The sequence below is a fragment of the Mobula birostris genome, chromosome 6 (genome assembly GCF_030028105.1).
Source record: "Mobula birostris isolate sMobBir1 chromosome 6, sMobBir1.hap1, whole genome shotgun sequence".
Classification (NCBI taxonomy): Eukaryota; Metazoa; Chordata; class Chondrichthyes; order Myliobatiformes; family Myliobatidae; genus Mobula; species Mobula birostris.
The window spans coordinates 141,786,554-141,803,726 of NC_092375.1; the positions used below are offsets into that span (position 1 = coordinate 141,786,554).

General features: G+C 38.3%; 1 protein-coding gene across 2 annotated transcripts in view; it reads left to right on the plus strand.

Annotated features, from left to right (window-relative positions):
- The window catches only part of vps8 (VPS8 subunit of CORVET complex), a 662,306-nt gene that overhangs the window by 176,688 nt on the left and 468,445 nt on the right, over nucleotides 1–17,173 (plus strand). For both annotated transcript variants that reach the window (XM_072261484.1, XM_072261483.1), the window contains exon 34: nucleotides 12,449–12,495. In XM_072261484.1, the coding sequence (XP_072117585.1) occupies nucleotides 12,449–12,495 (47 nt within the window). The remainder of the gene's footprint in view (nucleotides 1–12,448; nucleotides 12,496–17,173) is intronic.

Sequence of the window (17,173 nt, forward strand, 5' to 3'; positions counted from 1 at the left end):
TGCAACTAGTTGTGTCTCTGTGCATTTGAATTACCAGACCTGACTATGATGCAACCAGTCAGGATACTTTCACCAGTACGTCTGTAGAAGTTAGTGTGTTCGGTGACAAGCCAAATCCTTTTAACCGCCTAAGACATTAAAGACACTGGCACGTTTTCCTTTTGATCGCTTTGATGTGCTAGGCCCAGGGGAGATCGTCCATTATGTTAATGTCCAGAAATTTAAAGCTGCCAAGTCTCTCCACTGCTAATCCCTCAATGTTTACTGCACATGTTTACCTTTAGATATGGCATTCGAGCTGTGCTTAGCCTCGCAGTCGTGGGTATCAAGCAAGTGGAGCAGGGGGCTAAGCACATAGCCTTGTGCATCTGTGCAAATGGAGATTATGGGGGAGATGTTGCCAGTCTGAACTGACTGGAGTCTGCAAGTGAGAAAATCAAGAATCCAGTTGCACAAGGATGTACTAAGGCATAGATCTTGAAGCTTATTGATCAGTTTTGAAGGGTGATATGGTGATGAAACAACTAATTCCTGCCTGAGAAGTGATTTGAATCCACTCCAATTTGTCTACAGTCACAGCAGGACAACAGCAGATGCAGTTTCATTGCCTCTTCACTCAACCATGGAACATCTGGACAGCAAAAAGATGCATACATCAGGATATTCTTCATTGACCACAGTTTGGCATTCATTACTATCATCCCCCCAGAGTTAATCAGTAAGCTTCAAGACCTGGGTTTGAAGCTGGAGTGCTGTCAGGAGAGTTGTGAGTGCATCATTTCTCTGTGAACACAACAGTTCCTCATTATACCTCTAATAAAGCTGTCTTGCTCTGAGATCTTTAATCTTGTTTTCTAATGACTTATTAGGCTGGAGGGTGCTGGGAAGGGGTGGGGTCAGGGGCAGGTGGGCCTTCCATCTTGAGGGAAGCTTTCCCCTGCAGCCCATATTTTCTGAGACACTGGGGGCCTCCCCAGTGTTTCTAACAGCAATGTTTACCTTCTGGGTGTCTGTTCTGGGTAGTTGTTATGTATCAGTTACTCTGAAGATTATGGAAATAATTCCTCATCCAATCCCTTTTGCCTCAATTTGATTGTTCCAGTGCACATTTAGCTTTGCTTCTACAACTGTAAGTAAGTTATCTAAAGCACTACTGTTGGGTCAAGCAGCACAGTGATGTATATATTCTAATCTTGTTTTCAGACCTCTGTGGTGTGACTCTTCGCAGTCTTTTCAAGTTCCTCCAGTTCAGTTATGTGCACTCTTCAAATTCTGGCCTCTTGACCAAACTTAATCACTCCACTGTTAGCTGTACTTTTGGTTGTTAACCACTGCAATTCTCATCTCAGATCTCTTCATAGACTAATCATCTGCCCTGATATTTCCTTGGGTTTCATGATCTATAGGAATTACATTTGATAATTATTGCTGAGAAGCAATTCTTACATTTTACTATATTTTGCATTTCATAGATATGAAATGCTAGCTTCTGAGAATCTGCCATGGGGAGAAAAATTAGGGGCTGCAATTGTGTCATATTATCCTGTACCACAATGAAAAAAAGATTCAATACAGCTGTAGTTTTTCTTCCTCTGCTTCATATATGGACTAACAGAAAAAGAGTAATTTCTGACAATTCATTTGTGCTTCTAGATTTTAATCTCACAACAACAGTAGCTTTATGTACGCAAACATGAGGAAGTCTGTAGGTGCTGGAAATTCAAGCAACACACACAAAATGCTGGTGGAATGCAGCAGGTCAGGTAGCATCTATAGGAAGAGGTACAGTTGCCGTTTCGGGCCGAGACCCTTTGTCACGACTCACAGGGTCCTGACAAATGGTCTTGGCCCGAAACGTCGACTATACCTCTTCCTATAGAGGCTGCCTGACCTGCTGCGTTCCACCAGCATTTTGTGTGAGTAGCTTTATGTAAACACTTTTGTTTCTAATTGTATATTGGTAGTTCTCCTGTTATGAACTAACAACAAAGAATGTTGAAAACATTTTGACAGTCAGGAAGCATTTGTGAAAAGAGAAACGGGTAACATTTCTGACCTGAAGCACTTCAGCAAAACTGGGAAAGAGGGAAAACAGTTTGGCTTTCTGTAGCATTTTTAATATGCAATTAAATTATCTCAATGTACTGAAAAAAGGAACAGATGCCTCTTTTAAATTTAATTTGGAATGTTCATGTGCCAAAAGGAATGAGCCTGGAACACTCACAGTAAGTGTCTGCAGAGGTTATAATACATCTCTGCTTCCTTGAAACAAATGAAGTTCAACAACAATTAATTTCCTAATATTTATGTAGTTAATTACACAAATTACACAAATCCAGAATGCACAGGACCCTGAGGCTGTGACCCTGCTGAACCTCACATCACAGTGCTAAGCAGTATTGCACCCATATTGTACTGTCTCAGTACTTTTATATTTGTGTGCTATAGCACTTTTTATTCGCAGTTATTTTGTAAATAACACTATTCTTTACATTTCTGGTTAGATGCTAACTGCATTTCATTGGCTTTGTATCTGTACTCGGCACAATGACAATAAAGATGAATCTAATCTAATCTAATTCAATGAAATGATATTCTAGTTATAAATAAGAGTATTTCTAGAATTGCTAGCACCCAATATTTTTCACAATTTTTTTAGAAACTGCTTTTTCAGAGAATCTTTCCAAATTATTGATTTTAACCAAGAAATTTGTACATTACTGTTGCTACTACAAGATTTCCATTTGCATTTCAAAACCTCATTGTTAGTAGTTACTGTTTTTTTTTGTCAGCCCAACTGTGAAGTGGAGAAACAAAAATCAATTTTAATACTTGTTTGAAGGAGAAAAACACAATCATGCCAGAATTGTTAGTTTAGAAAGATCAATATGTTTTGGCATTTGCTGTGGGTACCATTTTCTTTTGCAATGTATCACTTTGAACTTTAGAGTTAATTGTGCAGAATACTGGGAAGCAAAACTTAAGACTGGCTTTCTCATCCCTATCATGTCAAAGTAGCAGAGTGGAGTACTGAAAAAGTGAATGACTGTTTATGCTGTTAATCGTATCTTATCCTGTGATAGATATTCACTTTCCAGAGTCTGAGAGGTTTATTGATAAACTCGGCTTTTTAGCACAGCTGGATGACTTTTTCAAAGGGTCAGAATTAAACTTCTAACAAATATTATTTTTTCAGCTTTTTGCTGTAAAGCAGAACTAGTCCCCAGTTCTTAACGTAAGTTACAAACAACAAGCAGTTTGAGGTTGGAGGCATAGCTTTGCAAAGTATGCAGGAGACTTGTCTCCATTAGCCAAATACAAACAATGGGGTTATGTCACTTAACACATCAAACCTGGTCACAAGCTGGGATGTTTGTGTACTCAGGGGGTCAGCCCTCACAGCAATAATTGTGGATGTTTGGGATCTCTGTTGCCAGAATCTTTTAAGACCATCTCTGTGAGTTACTTTGTCCCAGCAAAGATATCTGGAAAATATCACATGCAGATTATGTCATCTAGTAGAAAATAATGTAAGTATTTAAAAGATGGGAAGGGAGTATTGTTTGGAATGACAATGAAAACAACAGAAAGATGAGGTTACAGAAAGAATTCAAACTTATTCCTCAACCCTTGGTTTCTGCAATTGACAACTCTTTCATTTGCAATTTGTATATGTTTGTATGAATTATAGCTGTGTTTGGAAATTTGCAGTTACTAACTTTTGAAATTTGAAACTCTTCTATAAATTAGAATTCCTCTGCAGGTGTTAAATGTGTGTTAAGAATTTTGTCTGAATTAATACACGTAACAGTAAAAAATAAAATGACTGTGTTTAAACTACTTTGTTAGCTGGAAGCATCTCATCCTTGGTAGCGTGGAGGGTGGGGAGGACTCACCACTCAAGCAGTGGGTATTGGCAGCTAAACCTTGCCGCAGAAGCTAGACTGGGAAGGAAGCTAGGTGATTACAGTATAATCTCCTTGGAAGATAGATAGATAGTTTTTTGATCCCAAAGGAAATTACAGTGTCAAGGTAGCATTACAAGTGCACAGATATACAAATGTACAAATATTAGAAGAAAGGTAAGACCTCAAACAGTCTAACAGGAGGGGGTCTACACTTTTCCAGCCATAAGTTCACTCATGGAGCCTAATGGCCGAGGATGAGAATGGCCTCATAGAGCGCTGTTTGGAGCAGTGCAGTGGTCTTAGTCTATTACTAAAAGTGCTCCTGCGTTCAGTCAAGGTGGCATGCAGAGGTTGAGAAACATCATTCAGAATTGCCAGGATTTTCTGTAGGGTCCTTTGTTCTACCACAGCCTCCAGTGTGTCCAGTTTGACTCCCATAACAGAGCCGCCTTTCTAATCAGTTGGTTGAGCCTGTTGGCATCATCCGCGTTGATGCCTTTGCCCCAGCACACCACCGCATGAAAAATTGTACTGGCAACAACAAACTGGTAGAACATCTGAAGGAGAAGCCTGCATACTCCAAAGGACCTCAGTCTCTTCAGGAAGTAGAGGCGACTCTGGCCCTTCTTGTACACAGCCTCTGTGTTGTGCTACACACAAGCCTGTCATCCAGGTGCACTTCCAGATACTTGTATGTCCTCACCACATCCACTCCTCACCATCAGCAGCAACAGGGAGCGGTGCAGGCTTAGTCTTCCTAAAGTCCATCACCATTTCCTTGTCTTACTGATGTTGAGCTGAAAATGATTCAGACCTTTTGACAAAGTCCTCCATCACAGCCCTGTATTCATCCTTCTGTACACCCAACTATTACTGAGTCATCAGAGGATTTCTGCAGATGACATGACTCAGTGTTGTATCTAAAGTCCGAGGTATACAGGGTAAACAGGAAGGGAGCCAGTATAGTCCCCTGTGGGGTCCCAGTGCTGTTTGTAGCCATGTCTAACACACAGATCTGAAGCTGCGCGTTCTGTGGTCTGTCAGTCAGGTAGTCTATTATCCAGGATACAATGGAAGTGCCAACCTGCATTGAATGAAGCTTTTTCCCCAGCAATGAGGGCTGTATGGCATTGAAGGCACTTGAGAAATCAAAAAACATGATCCTTACAGTGCTGCCCTGCTTATCGAAATGGGTATAGGCTCTGTTCAGCAGGTAGATGACACGTTGTCGACTCTAATGTGCTCCAAGTGGGCAAAATGCAGGGGATCGAGGGCTGATCTGACAAGGGGTCGGAGGTGAATGAAAGTACCCTATCTATATTGGATAAGGCTTAAGGTCTTCTTTTGAGTTTACAGCTGGATGGACAAAGAGCCCAATTTCATCACAAACCAAACTGGTCACTATTTCAAGAACTGAATATAAGTGACAGACAATCTGCATTCTGGACCATGGTCTCTGTCTTGAACTGAAATTGGTCAATTTTGAAGCACTTGCTCCCTGATCAGACCTTAAGCATCAGTCTTCAAAGTGAAATAGTGACCCTTCATGATTTTGGAACCAGTTTGTCTGCCTTGGAGGGGTACAGATTTCTATGGTCATGTACAAATATATAATGAGTGTCTCCTGTTGACGATCATCATCTTGAATATTGAGATTAAAAGATAGATGATTAATCGGGGGGGGGTGAACTAGTGCGGGTAAGTTCAATGTTGAATCCAACACAAAAAGAGAGACTGAAGTTTGAATAAGGGAAACTGAGAAGTAAATTTCAGTAAAATGCATTTTTCAAATCTATGACTGTAAACAGTCTGAAAAATGAGACACCAGACTTATTTAATTTTTGGAAAAGTGTTGATTGACAATCAATAAAAATCATGTTGCCAAAAAGAAGGGGCATGTGATTAATTATAAATAATAATGATTATAAATACAACAAATCATGAAAGTGACAAATGTTACTCAATTACTATTTTTGAAAAGCTAATGATAGAGTGGCACAAACTAACCAGAAACTAGGGGTGATTTATCATTTATGGATAATTCATCCAATCTATATTGCCTGGCTAGTTTCCACATTAATGAAGTTGTTGATCAGGCACTTATTCGGGCTAATTTCTTTAGAGTGCATTATGCTTGTACATAAGTTCAGCTTGCTTATCTTGAAGATGCAAATTTCTCCTGGGAAATGGTTCATTAGTTATTATATTGTAGAATATTTTTGAACAGAAATGAAACAATTATGTTTTTGTTCAGGTTATTTGATAATTTTGAATGCCACACTGATTTTAATGTTTCATAGTTTAATTTTTGTTAAACTTGGTGCATCCTCTGGCATTTTATTCAGATGTAATCTGCACCCTCATTTGAGCATCACAGTCTATAGGCTTTAATTTTTTAAAAAGCTCTTTCCTCAAAGTTTGCTTTGGAGAGAGATGATATGTTGTACTGAATTTCACAACTATTCAGTGTTACATTCTATATTGGCATATTGCCTGCATATTACATGTTAATAATGATTGCTGTGATTTATAAGCTTTCTTGTAACACATTACTAATTTTATTGTTATAATTCTCTTCTTGTCCCAGACTTAATCTTGCATGAAAGTGTGTATCCTGGCTGTTAAAGATTGCTGTTGTGTTTTAAACCTGCAGCAGCTGATTTAAAAGTTTAAAAATAATATAATGAAATAAAAGCAAGTGTAGGCCATCTAGTCCTTTGAGATGCTTTCCCCTTTAATAAGGTCACTATCGAACCACTGCATTATCCACCTTTGAACTTGATCACTCATGTCCTGTCGAGAAATCTTCTACTCTCTTGAAAATGCTCATAAATTAACACCCACAGCACTCTAAGAACTCCACCTTCACAACCTTGATCTTGGTTAACCAGTCCTTTATCTGGAGATGGGCTCTCAAAGGAGAAAAGGCTTCTTGATCTTTGCTCTGTCCATCCCTCTAAGAGTATTAGTTTTCAATGAGTTGAATTATTCTTGTAAAGCTAATGAGTGTAGCTGAGGGTCATTTCTTCATCTGTAATGTACTGACTCCAAGGACTGTACAAGAACACTCCCAATTCTCGATGTGTAGTCTCAGTAATGACGTATATACAATCAGTGCTTCTTTATTAGGTACACCTGCACATCAATGCAAGTATCTTTTCAGCCAATTATGTGGCAGCAACTCAATGCATAAAAGCAGCCAGACATGGTCAAGAAGTTCAGTTGTTGTTCAGACCAAACATAAGAATAAGGAAGAATTGTGATCTAAGTGACCTTTACAGTAGAATGGTTGGTGGTGACAGACATAGTTTGAGCAGCCAAGAAATTGCTAATCTCTTGGGATTTTCATTTACAACCGTCTCTAGAGTTTACAGAGAATAGTGCAAAAATGGAAAAAAAAATCCAGTGAGTTGCAGTTCTGTGGGCGAAAATGCCTTGTTAATAAGATGTCAGAGGAGAATAGCCAAACTGGATCAAGCTGACAGAAGTGTGACAGTAACTCAAATAATCACGCTTTACAATAGTGGTGTGCAGAAGAATGTCTCTAAGTGCATAACATGTCGAACCTTGAAGTTGATGGACGATAGCAGCAGATGACCGTGAACATAGGTACAGGAGGTACCTAATTAAGTGGCTGCTGAATGTAGTTTCAGCAACTTGTTGAAGTTAAAATTCAGTGATACAGTTATTTTAAGCAAGCAATGATACAGGTGTTCCTTTCTGTTAAGATTAAGATCATTTGGAATGTCGTGTACAGGAATGAATAATGTAGTTTCGTATCTGGGGTTATTAGCTCACATGTCTATTCAGGGAGAAATGTATAGATTTTTATCTTGGAAGATCTATCGATAGTTATTCAATTTCTCCGAGAGGATAAATCTGTTTGAATATCCTGAAGCTATTGTCCAATCATTTATCCTATCTTCCTCTGCATTGTATGCCATCGAGAAAATTGGATACTTTTAAAATGGAGGATGTACTGTTTCCTTTTGACAAGATAGATTAACGCCCTATTATAATGTGCTTGGCAGTGAATTAAAAAAGAAGACAGTGAACATAGAATTGCAAATTTTACCTAATTATAAACTGGGTAATTTAAACACCAGGAACACCCCATTAATTGCAGGATTTTTGCCAGTTACTTATGTTTGTGTATTTGACAGTTTGCTCTGAGATCCTGCAGTTAAGAACTATAATTCAGTGCTATTAGTGATGCTACAATTTTGAATAATCTTCAATTCTCAACTGCAGAGTATTTATGGTCGTTGTTAGCAGTTTGATTACTCTGGGTGATTTGTATTTTTTTAAACACTTGTAGGTGGCAAGGAAAGAGAAGAGTGCTGAATCTAATGAAAATTGGCACCTGATGTCAATGCTGACAGATGGTGCAGAATTTTACACAATTATTTTTAAATTGTATGCTGAAACTTTATAATACCACAGGGATCGCTACTAGAAAGTGAGACATTATTGAGTGTTTAGTGCTGTAAACTTTGCTATTACATTTGATGTGGGAAGGTGTTAGAATCTTGCCAGAAGAATGGGATTCTGAACTATCTTGAAACATGAATAAGCAGCAGTGATGATTTTTATGTGATTGCAATTCACGATTTGAGACCAAATTGCTTGGATAAAGAAGCACTGCAATAAAATATACTTCCATGTTTCTAACATGTTGCCCTATTGCCAAATGTCACTCAACATCTTGAACTAACTGTTACGCAGGCGAATGCTGTAGCCTTGCTGCACCATGTTATTTGCAGTAAGTATCAATTGTATCATTGTGTATAATGTTAATAGATCAGCTGTCTTCCAGAGTGAGAGCTATTTCTGAGGATTCTTTGATAATTCATTTTACTCAAGAATAATTTGTGTTTAAGCTGTGCAGTTAGTGCAGAAAAACACTCTTAGAAACTTTTCAGGTGTACAATTAATAAAACATTACTATTACATAATGAAAATGATGCTTGTGTGTGACTTCATGTCTTAATATTTATTCAGCTTCTTCGAACTTCATATGAATTGCATCACTTTTTGTGATGATCATATCTTTATTTTTAAGAGAGCTTTTTTGATTTAATACATATTTGAATTACTGATGTAATCTTAGTTAAGGAGGCTCAAAGGAAGAGAAAGGGATGCAGAGGTATAAAGGGAAATTCATCTTGAGTGTCTTAATGTTCCGGAGAAAGGATAGAAATGATTGTTTAGGGTGGTGGTGCTTCAGCATTTGAGAATTAGAGTGCCCAAGGAGAAGATTTTCAGATAGCAAGTTTACAGAGGTGGGGAATGATTGTGAATGAGGTAAAGGTTTTTCTAGACATTGGATCTGTGGAAATGTTGAAAGAACAGGACCAATGAAATTCAGCAAGGATGAGGTTGACAGAAATCTGACATTGTGCATAATACAAAGATGTTAGAATTTGAATCCACTGAAATTAATGTAGAATGGAAATGCAATAATGACCAGGGATATAGAATATTCAAAACTAGAGATTAAAGCTGATTGAAGATGTAGGGGACTAGAGGCAGTGTTACACAGCCAAAGTGATGGAGAATTAGGAGGATTTGAAGCTGCTTTCTGGGATAAAATTTCAAGTCGCCTCAGCATCCATGTTTTGCCCTTGAACACCAGCAGAAAAATAATTTTTGACAAAAGCGTTGTTACCTAATATAACTTGGGAAAAGCAAAAACAGTATTCCTTTTCCCTATATTTTTAACTGTACTGGTATCAGGTTAATGGTGAGGGCAAAGAAGGAAATAATGTTCCATTAAACATAATCATAAAACATCAATAAAATTTGACTAAAAGTGACAGAATTCAAAGCTATTATTGTCTGGAGGATATGTCCTATTATTTCTGAAATATGTTAAGACAAGTTTTAAGTACACAAACATATTGGTTATTGATTTATTATTGCCACATGTACCAAGGGACAATGGAAAATATTTGCTTTACATGCCATCCATGCAGACCATTTCATTACAACATTGCACTGAGGCAGCAGTAACTGAAAGTGAATAAAATGTTACTTTTACAGAGCCAGTACAGTCTGGCAGAAAGTAATGTGCAGGGCCCACAGTGAAATAGACTGTGAAATCAAGAGTCCATCATATTGTACAAGGGTACCATTCAACATTCTTACAGTTGTGGGGTAGAATCTGTCTTTGAGCCTGGTGTACATGCTTTCAGGCTTTTGCATCTTCTGCAAAGAGGAGAAGAGAGAATGTCTTGGGCAGATGGGGTCTTTGATTATGATGGTTGCTTTACCGAGGCAGCAGAAAGTATAGTTGAAGTCAGAATCAGGTTTTATTATCACTGGCATGTGACGTGAAATTTGTTAACTTAGCAGCAACAGTTCAATGCAATACATAATCTAGCAGAAAGAAAATAATAAATAAAATAAAAATAATAATAAATAAAGAAATAAATCAATTACAGTATACATATATTGAATAGATTTTTAAAAACTTGCAAAAACAAATACTGTACATTTAAAAAATGTGAGGTAGTGTCTAAAGCTTCAATGTCCATTTAGGAATCAGATGGCAGAGGGGAAGAAGCTGTTCCTGAATTCCTGAGTGTGTGCCTTCAGGCTTCTGTACCTCCCACCTGATGACAACATCGAGAAAGGGCCATGCCCTGGGTGCTGGAGGTGCTTAATAATGGACGCTGCCTTTCTGAGACACCGCTCCCTGAAGATGTCCTGGGTACTTTGTAGGCTGGTACCCAAGATGGAGCTGACTAGATTTACAACCTTCTGCAGCTTCTTTCGGTCTTGTGCAGTAGGCCCTCCATACCAGACAGTGATGCAGCCTGTCAGAATGCTCTCCACGTTACAAATATAGAAGTTTTTGAGTGTATTTGTTGACATGCCAAATTTCTTCAAACTCCTAATAAAGTATGGCCGCTGTCTTGCCTTCTTTATAACCGCATCGATATGTTAGGACCAGGTTAGATCCTCAGAGATCTTGACACCCGGGAACTTGAAGCTGCTCACTCTGTCCACTTCTATGAGGATTGGTATGTCTTCCTTCATCTTACCCTTCTTGAAGTCCACAATCAGCCTTTTATTGTCTTACTGACGTTAAGTGCCAGGCTGTTGCTGCGGCACCACTCCACTAGTTGGCATATCTCACTCCTGTATGCCCTCTCGTCACCACCTAAGGTTCTACCAACAATGGTTGTATCGTCAGCAAATTTATAGATGGTATTTGAGCTCTGCCTAGCTACACAGTCATGGGTATATAGAGAGTAGAGCAGTGGGCTAAGCACATACTCCTGAGGGGCGCCAGTGTTGATCATCAGCGAGGAGGACATGTTATCACCAATCCTCACGGATTGTGGTCTTCAGGTTAGGAAGTCGAGGATCCAATTGCAGAGGGAGGTTCTGCAACTTCTCAATCAATATTGTGGGAATGATGGTATGAAATGCTGAGCTATAGTCGATGAACAGCATCCTGACATAGGTGTTTGTGTTGTCCAGGTGGTCTAAAGCCGTGTGGAGAACCATTGAGGTTGTATCTGCTGTAACCTATTGTGGCTATAGTCATAGTCATACCTTATTGGTCCTGGGGGAAATTGGTTAGGATAGGTTGTTTACATGAGTTTAGTAAAGCATTTGACAAGATCCCTCCTGGTATGCTGATCCAGAACATTCTGACACACTCTATTAGTGCAATAGATTAAAAATTGGCTTGATGATAGAAAACAGGGAGTAGTCATGGAGGGGTGTTTCTCTGGAGTTAAAGCAGAATTGGATTCTTTGGTAACCGCATTAAGGATGTTAGCTGCATTGAAGTCCAGTCCTCACATGGTGTTGAAGGTCAATGGACACATTCACGGTGTAGTTGAATTTGTGTATATTCACATTATAGTATTTTCTTTACACCAACATCACAGTTAATATGGTCCACTTGAACCCAAAGCAGGCTGAATCTTGAACAAAACGGAATATGTCTCCTTGGTTGATCATGCTGTGTTTTAAATTCTGCCATCAGTACTGTGTTTCTAATAGAATCAGAATCAGTAACGTATGTTGTAAAATTTGAAGCAGTAGTAAAATGCATGAAATAGAAGTCAGTATAAGTTACAAACATAAATAAATAGTGTGAAAGACCAGAAGCCAATTTGCATAAATTCCAATGTAAATATAGCTTTGGGGGAATAGATGTATATCAAATGTATCAAGGAATTGGAAACAGTTGACAATTTTCTATATTAATTACTTGAATAATTGGATGAGAGCAAAGCCTTTGTTGTGGTTATGTTGCCTGCTTGGTTTAAGTACACATAAAGTTGGTATTGCTACATTCTATGCTGACAATAATTAAAAGGGAATAATTTTTTCACGTTTTCATCCTCAAATGCTAAAAAATTAGTCTTTATTTCTTCCAATCTGTCCAAAACACACATTTTTTAATTAAAAAAAGACTGGTGTTGGGATTCATTGGTTATTGCTCAGTACAAAAATATCTAAGGCCTGGTGATAACTTAAGGGTAGTGTAATTGTTTTTTTGTCCTTTATGTTTTTTTCAGGATGAACACATGCTATTTCAGTTATTACAGAGTCTTTTGGATTCTCCGTAAGTATACCTTTGCTGCAAATATAACCTAATATATTCATGCATTAAGTTAACTTCTTCCAGTTATTTGATTTGGATTGATCATTTTTCTACCCTTTGTAAATGTCTTGTGCTTCAAAAATGCCATTACAACCAACATCCTTGCTGAGGTTATGAGTATAAGTTTTGAAAACATTTTCAAAGGTAAAGATGAAATAAGTGAATTGACAGAAAAATGTTCAGGTTTTCAAGTTAGTACATGTGAGAATAGGTGCAGGCAAATAAAGTAATTTTCATTTTCATTCAGCATTCTAAAATAAGTTACTAGCAGAGGCAGACTGAACATCATTATGAACTTATATTAACTTTATGCATCAAATTGCAGAGATGGTGTCGATAAAGCTTAGTATTGTATTACTCACAACAAAAATACACCTTTTTGGCAATGATGTTAGAATTTCTTTATTAACACCAATGATTTGCATATTTTGAGCAATGTTCATTTACTGCAGAACGTGTATTATGTATTTGTGTGGGGATTTCTTGGAGCATCGCTGTTCATGTTATTCCATGACAAACAAGTCTCAGGTGCCCAATCCCTCCCTAAAACCCAGAAACATTTGTAAGCTCTTTGAAGGAATTTCAGTAATTAAAAAAATCCAAACTTATCCACTAAACTAAAATAGCTAAATGTATCTTTTTGATCAAAGGTGGTGAATGCATTCAACCACAAGGGATCACGCGGAGCAGAGAATCTGAGCTGCAGCTCATTTCTGACTTTTATACTGTAATATGCACACGTCAGTAATGAGCTGACCCAACACACTGCAACTAGCTTGCAATCATGCAACTCAGTGAAGCAACACAGTGTTGTGTTACTGTATGTTTGTTCAGAAATGAAAATAGCCATTTCATATTTCCCTCTTATTGTTTGTAATATTTTCTAATAATGGAAATATTTTCGATTTTATTAGCAACTGTATACATACATTCCTGGTATGTTTTCAGTTTTTTTTATATGAAATCGGCATCAGGCAATCTCAGGAGGAATACAATGAGCTGCTTCCTTGATATTCTTTCCAGTTAATTGAACCTCAGATGTATCACAGTTTAAAGGAATAATAAATCTGATATAAACATGAGATTCTGCAGATGTCAGAAATCTTGAGTAACACACACAAAATGCTGGGGGAGCTCAGCAAGATAGGCAGCGTATATGGAGGGTAATAAACAGTATCTGTTTCGCGTCAAGACTGGAAAGGAAGAGGGAAAGTAGCTAGAATAAAAAAGTGAGGAAGCGGAAGGAGTGCAAACTGACATGTAATATGCGAGACCAGTTACGGGAAGGGTGAGGATAAAGTAAGAAGCTGGAAGGGATAGCCGAAGTGGAGAGTGGCTGATGAAGGAGGAATCTAACAGGAGAGGAGAGTGGACCATGGAAGAAAGGAAAGGAGGAGGGGAACCTGGGGAAGGTGATGGGCTGATGAGGAGAAGCAAAGGTATGAGAGGGGAACTGAATAGAGGGTAGAAAAAGAGAGAAAGGGGAGAGGGAAAGATACTACCAGAAGCTCGAGAAATTGATGTTCATGGTATCAGGTCTGAGGCTACCTAGACGAAATGTGAGGCTCAAAGGGTGATGGATATAGAATCTTTGAATTTCCTTTCAGACAAGTAGATAGATCTTTAATTCAGGAGGTGAAACATGACTGTAAGTAGACTGGAAAGAAGATAAGGTTATAATCAGATCAGGCTTGAGGATCCAAGTGGAACATTCCTGCTTCAGGAGCAGCTTCTTCCCCTCTGCCATCCAGTTTCTTGCTCACTACCTCACTCCATTTTTTATTTATTTTTGCTTTTTGCACTATTTGTTTTGACTTAATTATTTAATACACACACACACACACACACACACAATTACTGTAATTCTGTTTTTTTTCTTTATCTATCATGTATTGCTGCCGCAAAGTTAAGAAATTTCACGACATATGCTGGTAATGCTAAACCTGATTCTGCTTTCTAGTTACTATGTTTCCCTCATTTAAATCTTTCCTTCTCCATTTTTGTCATATAAGTAACAGCCTAGTTTCTCTAGCCACTAAAAATCATCAAAGTTTTTATACTAAGTGCAATTCCAATTAATTTGTATCTTTAGTGATAGTTTAATATGGTCATTCCCAGTATCTGGTGGGTAAACTGTCCTTGATGGGTCTCAACACCTCTCTCTGTAACTGGATCCTGGTCTTGACAAGAAAAGTCACAGTCAGTCCATGTTGGTAAAAACATCTCTAGCTCCATCACACTGAGCACCAGTGTTCTCCAGGGCTGCATGCTCAAACTACTGCTCTTCATGCTGCTGGTGCATGATTGCATTGCTAGATCCAGTTTGAACTGGATCATTGAGTTTGCTGATGACACGACGGTGTTTGGCTTCATCAGCGATGACATGAGTTGGCGTAGTTGGATCTAGATACAGTGCCTTGTAAAAGTATTCAGCCCCTGATCTTTGTTTAGATAAATATTGCAACCAAATACTTTTCTATTATTAATTTTTTTATTGCAACACCAACAAATTACATTCAATACAACCAATTGCCAATTACATTTTAACTGTTTAACCCAGCCACCTCCCAACCTTCATCACCATCCCCCCTCCACCCCTCTCTCCCCCTATCCCTCTCCCCCCCATCCCTCTCCCCTCCACCAACCAACTGAGTAGTAGTGCATACACAGACAAAGCATTCCTATTTTAACAAAAGATCTTTTAAGTTAGATATCAAATTTGTCCACATTAAGATTGTGTTTGGTCGTGCATCATTTACTGTTGCTGAAGAAAGTTCCAGGTAAGAAATGTCCAAAAAGCTCTGAAGCCAGTGAATATTTAAAAAATCATGGGGAGGTTTCCAACACTGGACTACAATCTTCTTAGTTGCAGTCAGGCCTGCCAGCCAGACTTTGCGTGTTTTTTCCGTAAGGGAAAGGTGGGAGTCATAATTTAGAAGATGTACAGCAGGGTCCATTGGTAATTGTACCCCCGTTAGTTCTTTAAGAGTACTGATAACCTTCCCCCACAAACTAAAAACCCCTGGACTTTCCCATACAACATGAATAAAAGAACTAATGGTTCTGTGGGGGCAAAATGAGCAATATGGGTCAGGAACCAGTCCCATTTCATGTCTAATTCTCGGTGTTAAATATGCTCTATGACAAAATTTCAAGTTTATATACCGATGATTTGGGTTTTTCGAAGCACCGGCAGCATTATCCCAAACTGCATCCCAGTCTACGTCTTGTCCCAATTCAGATATGTCTCTATCCCAGGCTTTCATTCCTGATGTAGGCATATATCTCTGGGAGTTTAATTTATCATAGGTATATGACACTATCTGTCCTGGAGCACTCTGTATCCAACTTAAAATGGGATGGTCTTTTAAATCGGATCCCCAGGGAACGGCGTAGGTTTTACAAGCTGATCTTACTCTAAATTAGAAGAAAAGAGAGTGTTTATCAATATTATATCGAGATATCAGTTCTTGAAAGCTAAGAATAGTACTTGTCCCATTAATATCTTGAAGAGTAGTAATACCTTTATCCTCCCAACTTCTGTTAGTGAATGGTTTCCCCCACAGATAGAAACTGATTATTGTTCCATAATGGAGATGATTTGCACCATACGCTTTTAAAATTTAGGAATTTTTCTGCTGCTCTAAACACTTGTAGCAGATGGGTTAAAATCGGACCGTAATACAAATCACATTTTTTGGTAGACATACCTATAAGGAGAAAGTCCTTCAACTTTATTGATACTATTAGCTCTTGTTCTATATTTTTCCATGACAAAACTTTAACCTCCTCCATCCAATAGCTCAGACTTTTTAATACAAAGGCTCAGTGATACAATTTAAAATTTGGACATGCCAAGCCCCATCCGACTTTTTGAATTGTAGAGCTGACCACTTTATATTGGGTCGTTTACCATTCCAAACATAGTATCGTAGTAAGGAGTCCAGTTTTTGCCAATATCCTGCTGGAGGTGCAAGTGGGATCATTGAGTGGATAAAATTAAGGCGGGGTAAGATGTTCATTTTTATGACCGATATACGGGCTGGGACTGATGCTGGCAGGTGCTTCCATCTATTAATATCTATTTTTTTCGAAATTAAAGAGTAATTTGTTTTAGCCACAGATGATAGGGAGGTATTAGCTTTAATACCCAAGTAGAGGACCTCATTTGTAGCCTTAATCTGGGGAGGGAGAGACACCTTACTTTTATCCGTATTAATCAACATCAGTGCTGATTTTGACAAATTAACTTTGTATCCTGAAAGGAATCCAAATTGCTCCAGTGTTTTTAAAACACAGGGAAGAGCTTGTTGAACATTTGCCATATAAACTAGCGTGTCATCCGCGTAAAATGATATTGAATGTGAAGTTGTACCTATTGTAATAGGGGAGATCTGAGGAGAGTTTCTAATTAAACGTGCAAGCAGTTCAATAGATACAGTAAAAATTAAAGGAGACAAAGGGTCCCCTTGTCATGTGCCCTGTCCTATGTCAAATAACTCTGAGAAACCTCCTCCCACACGTACCCAGGCTGAAGGATTAGCATACAGTGTTTGAATCATATTGATAAATTTATTGCTGAATTTAAATTATTTTAGAACTCTCTAAAGGTATGGCCATTCAAGACGATCAAACACTT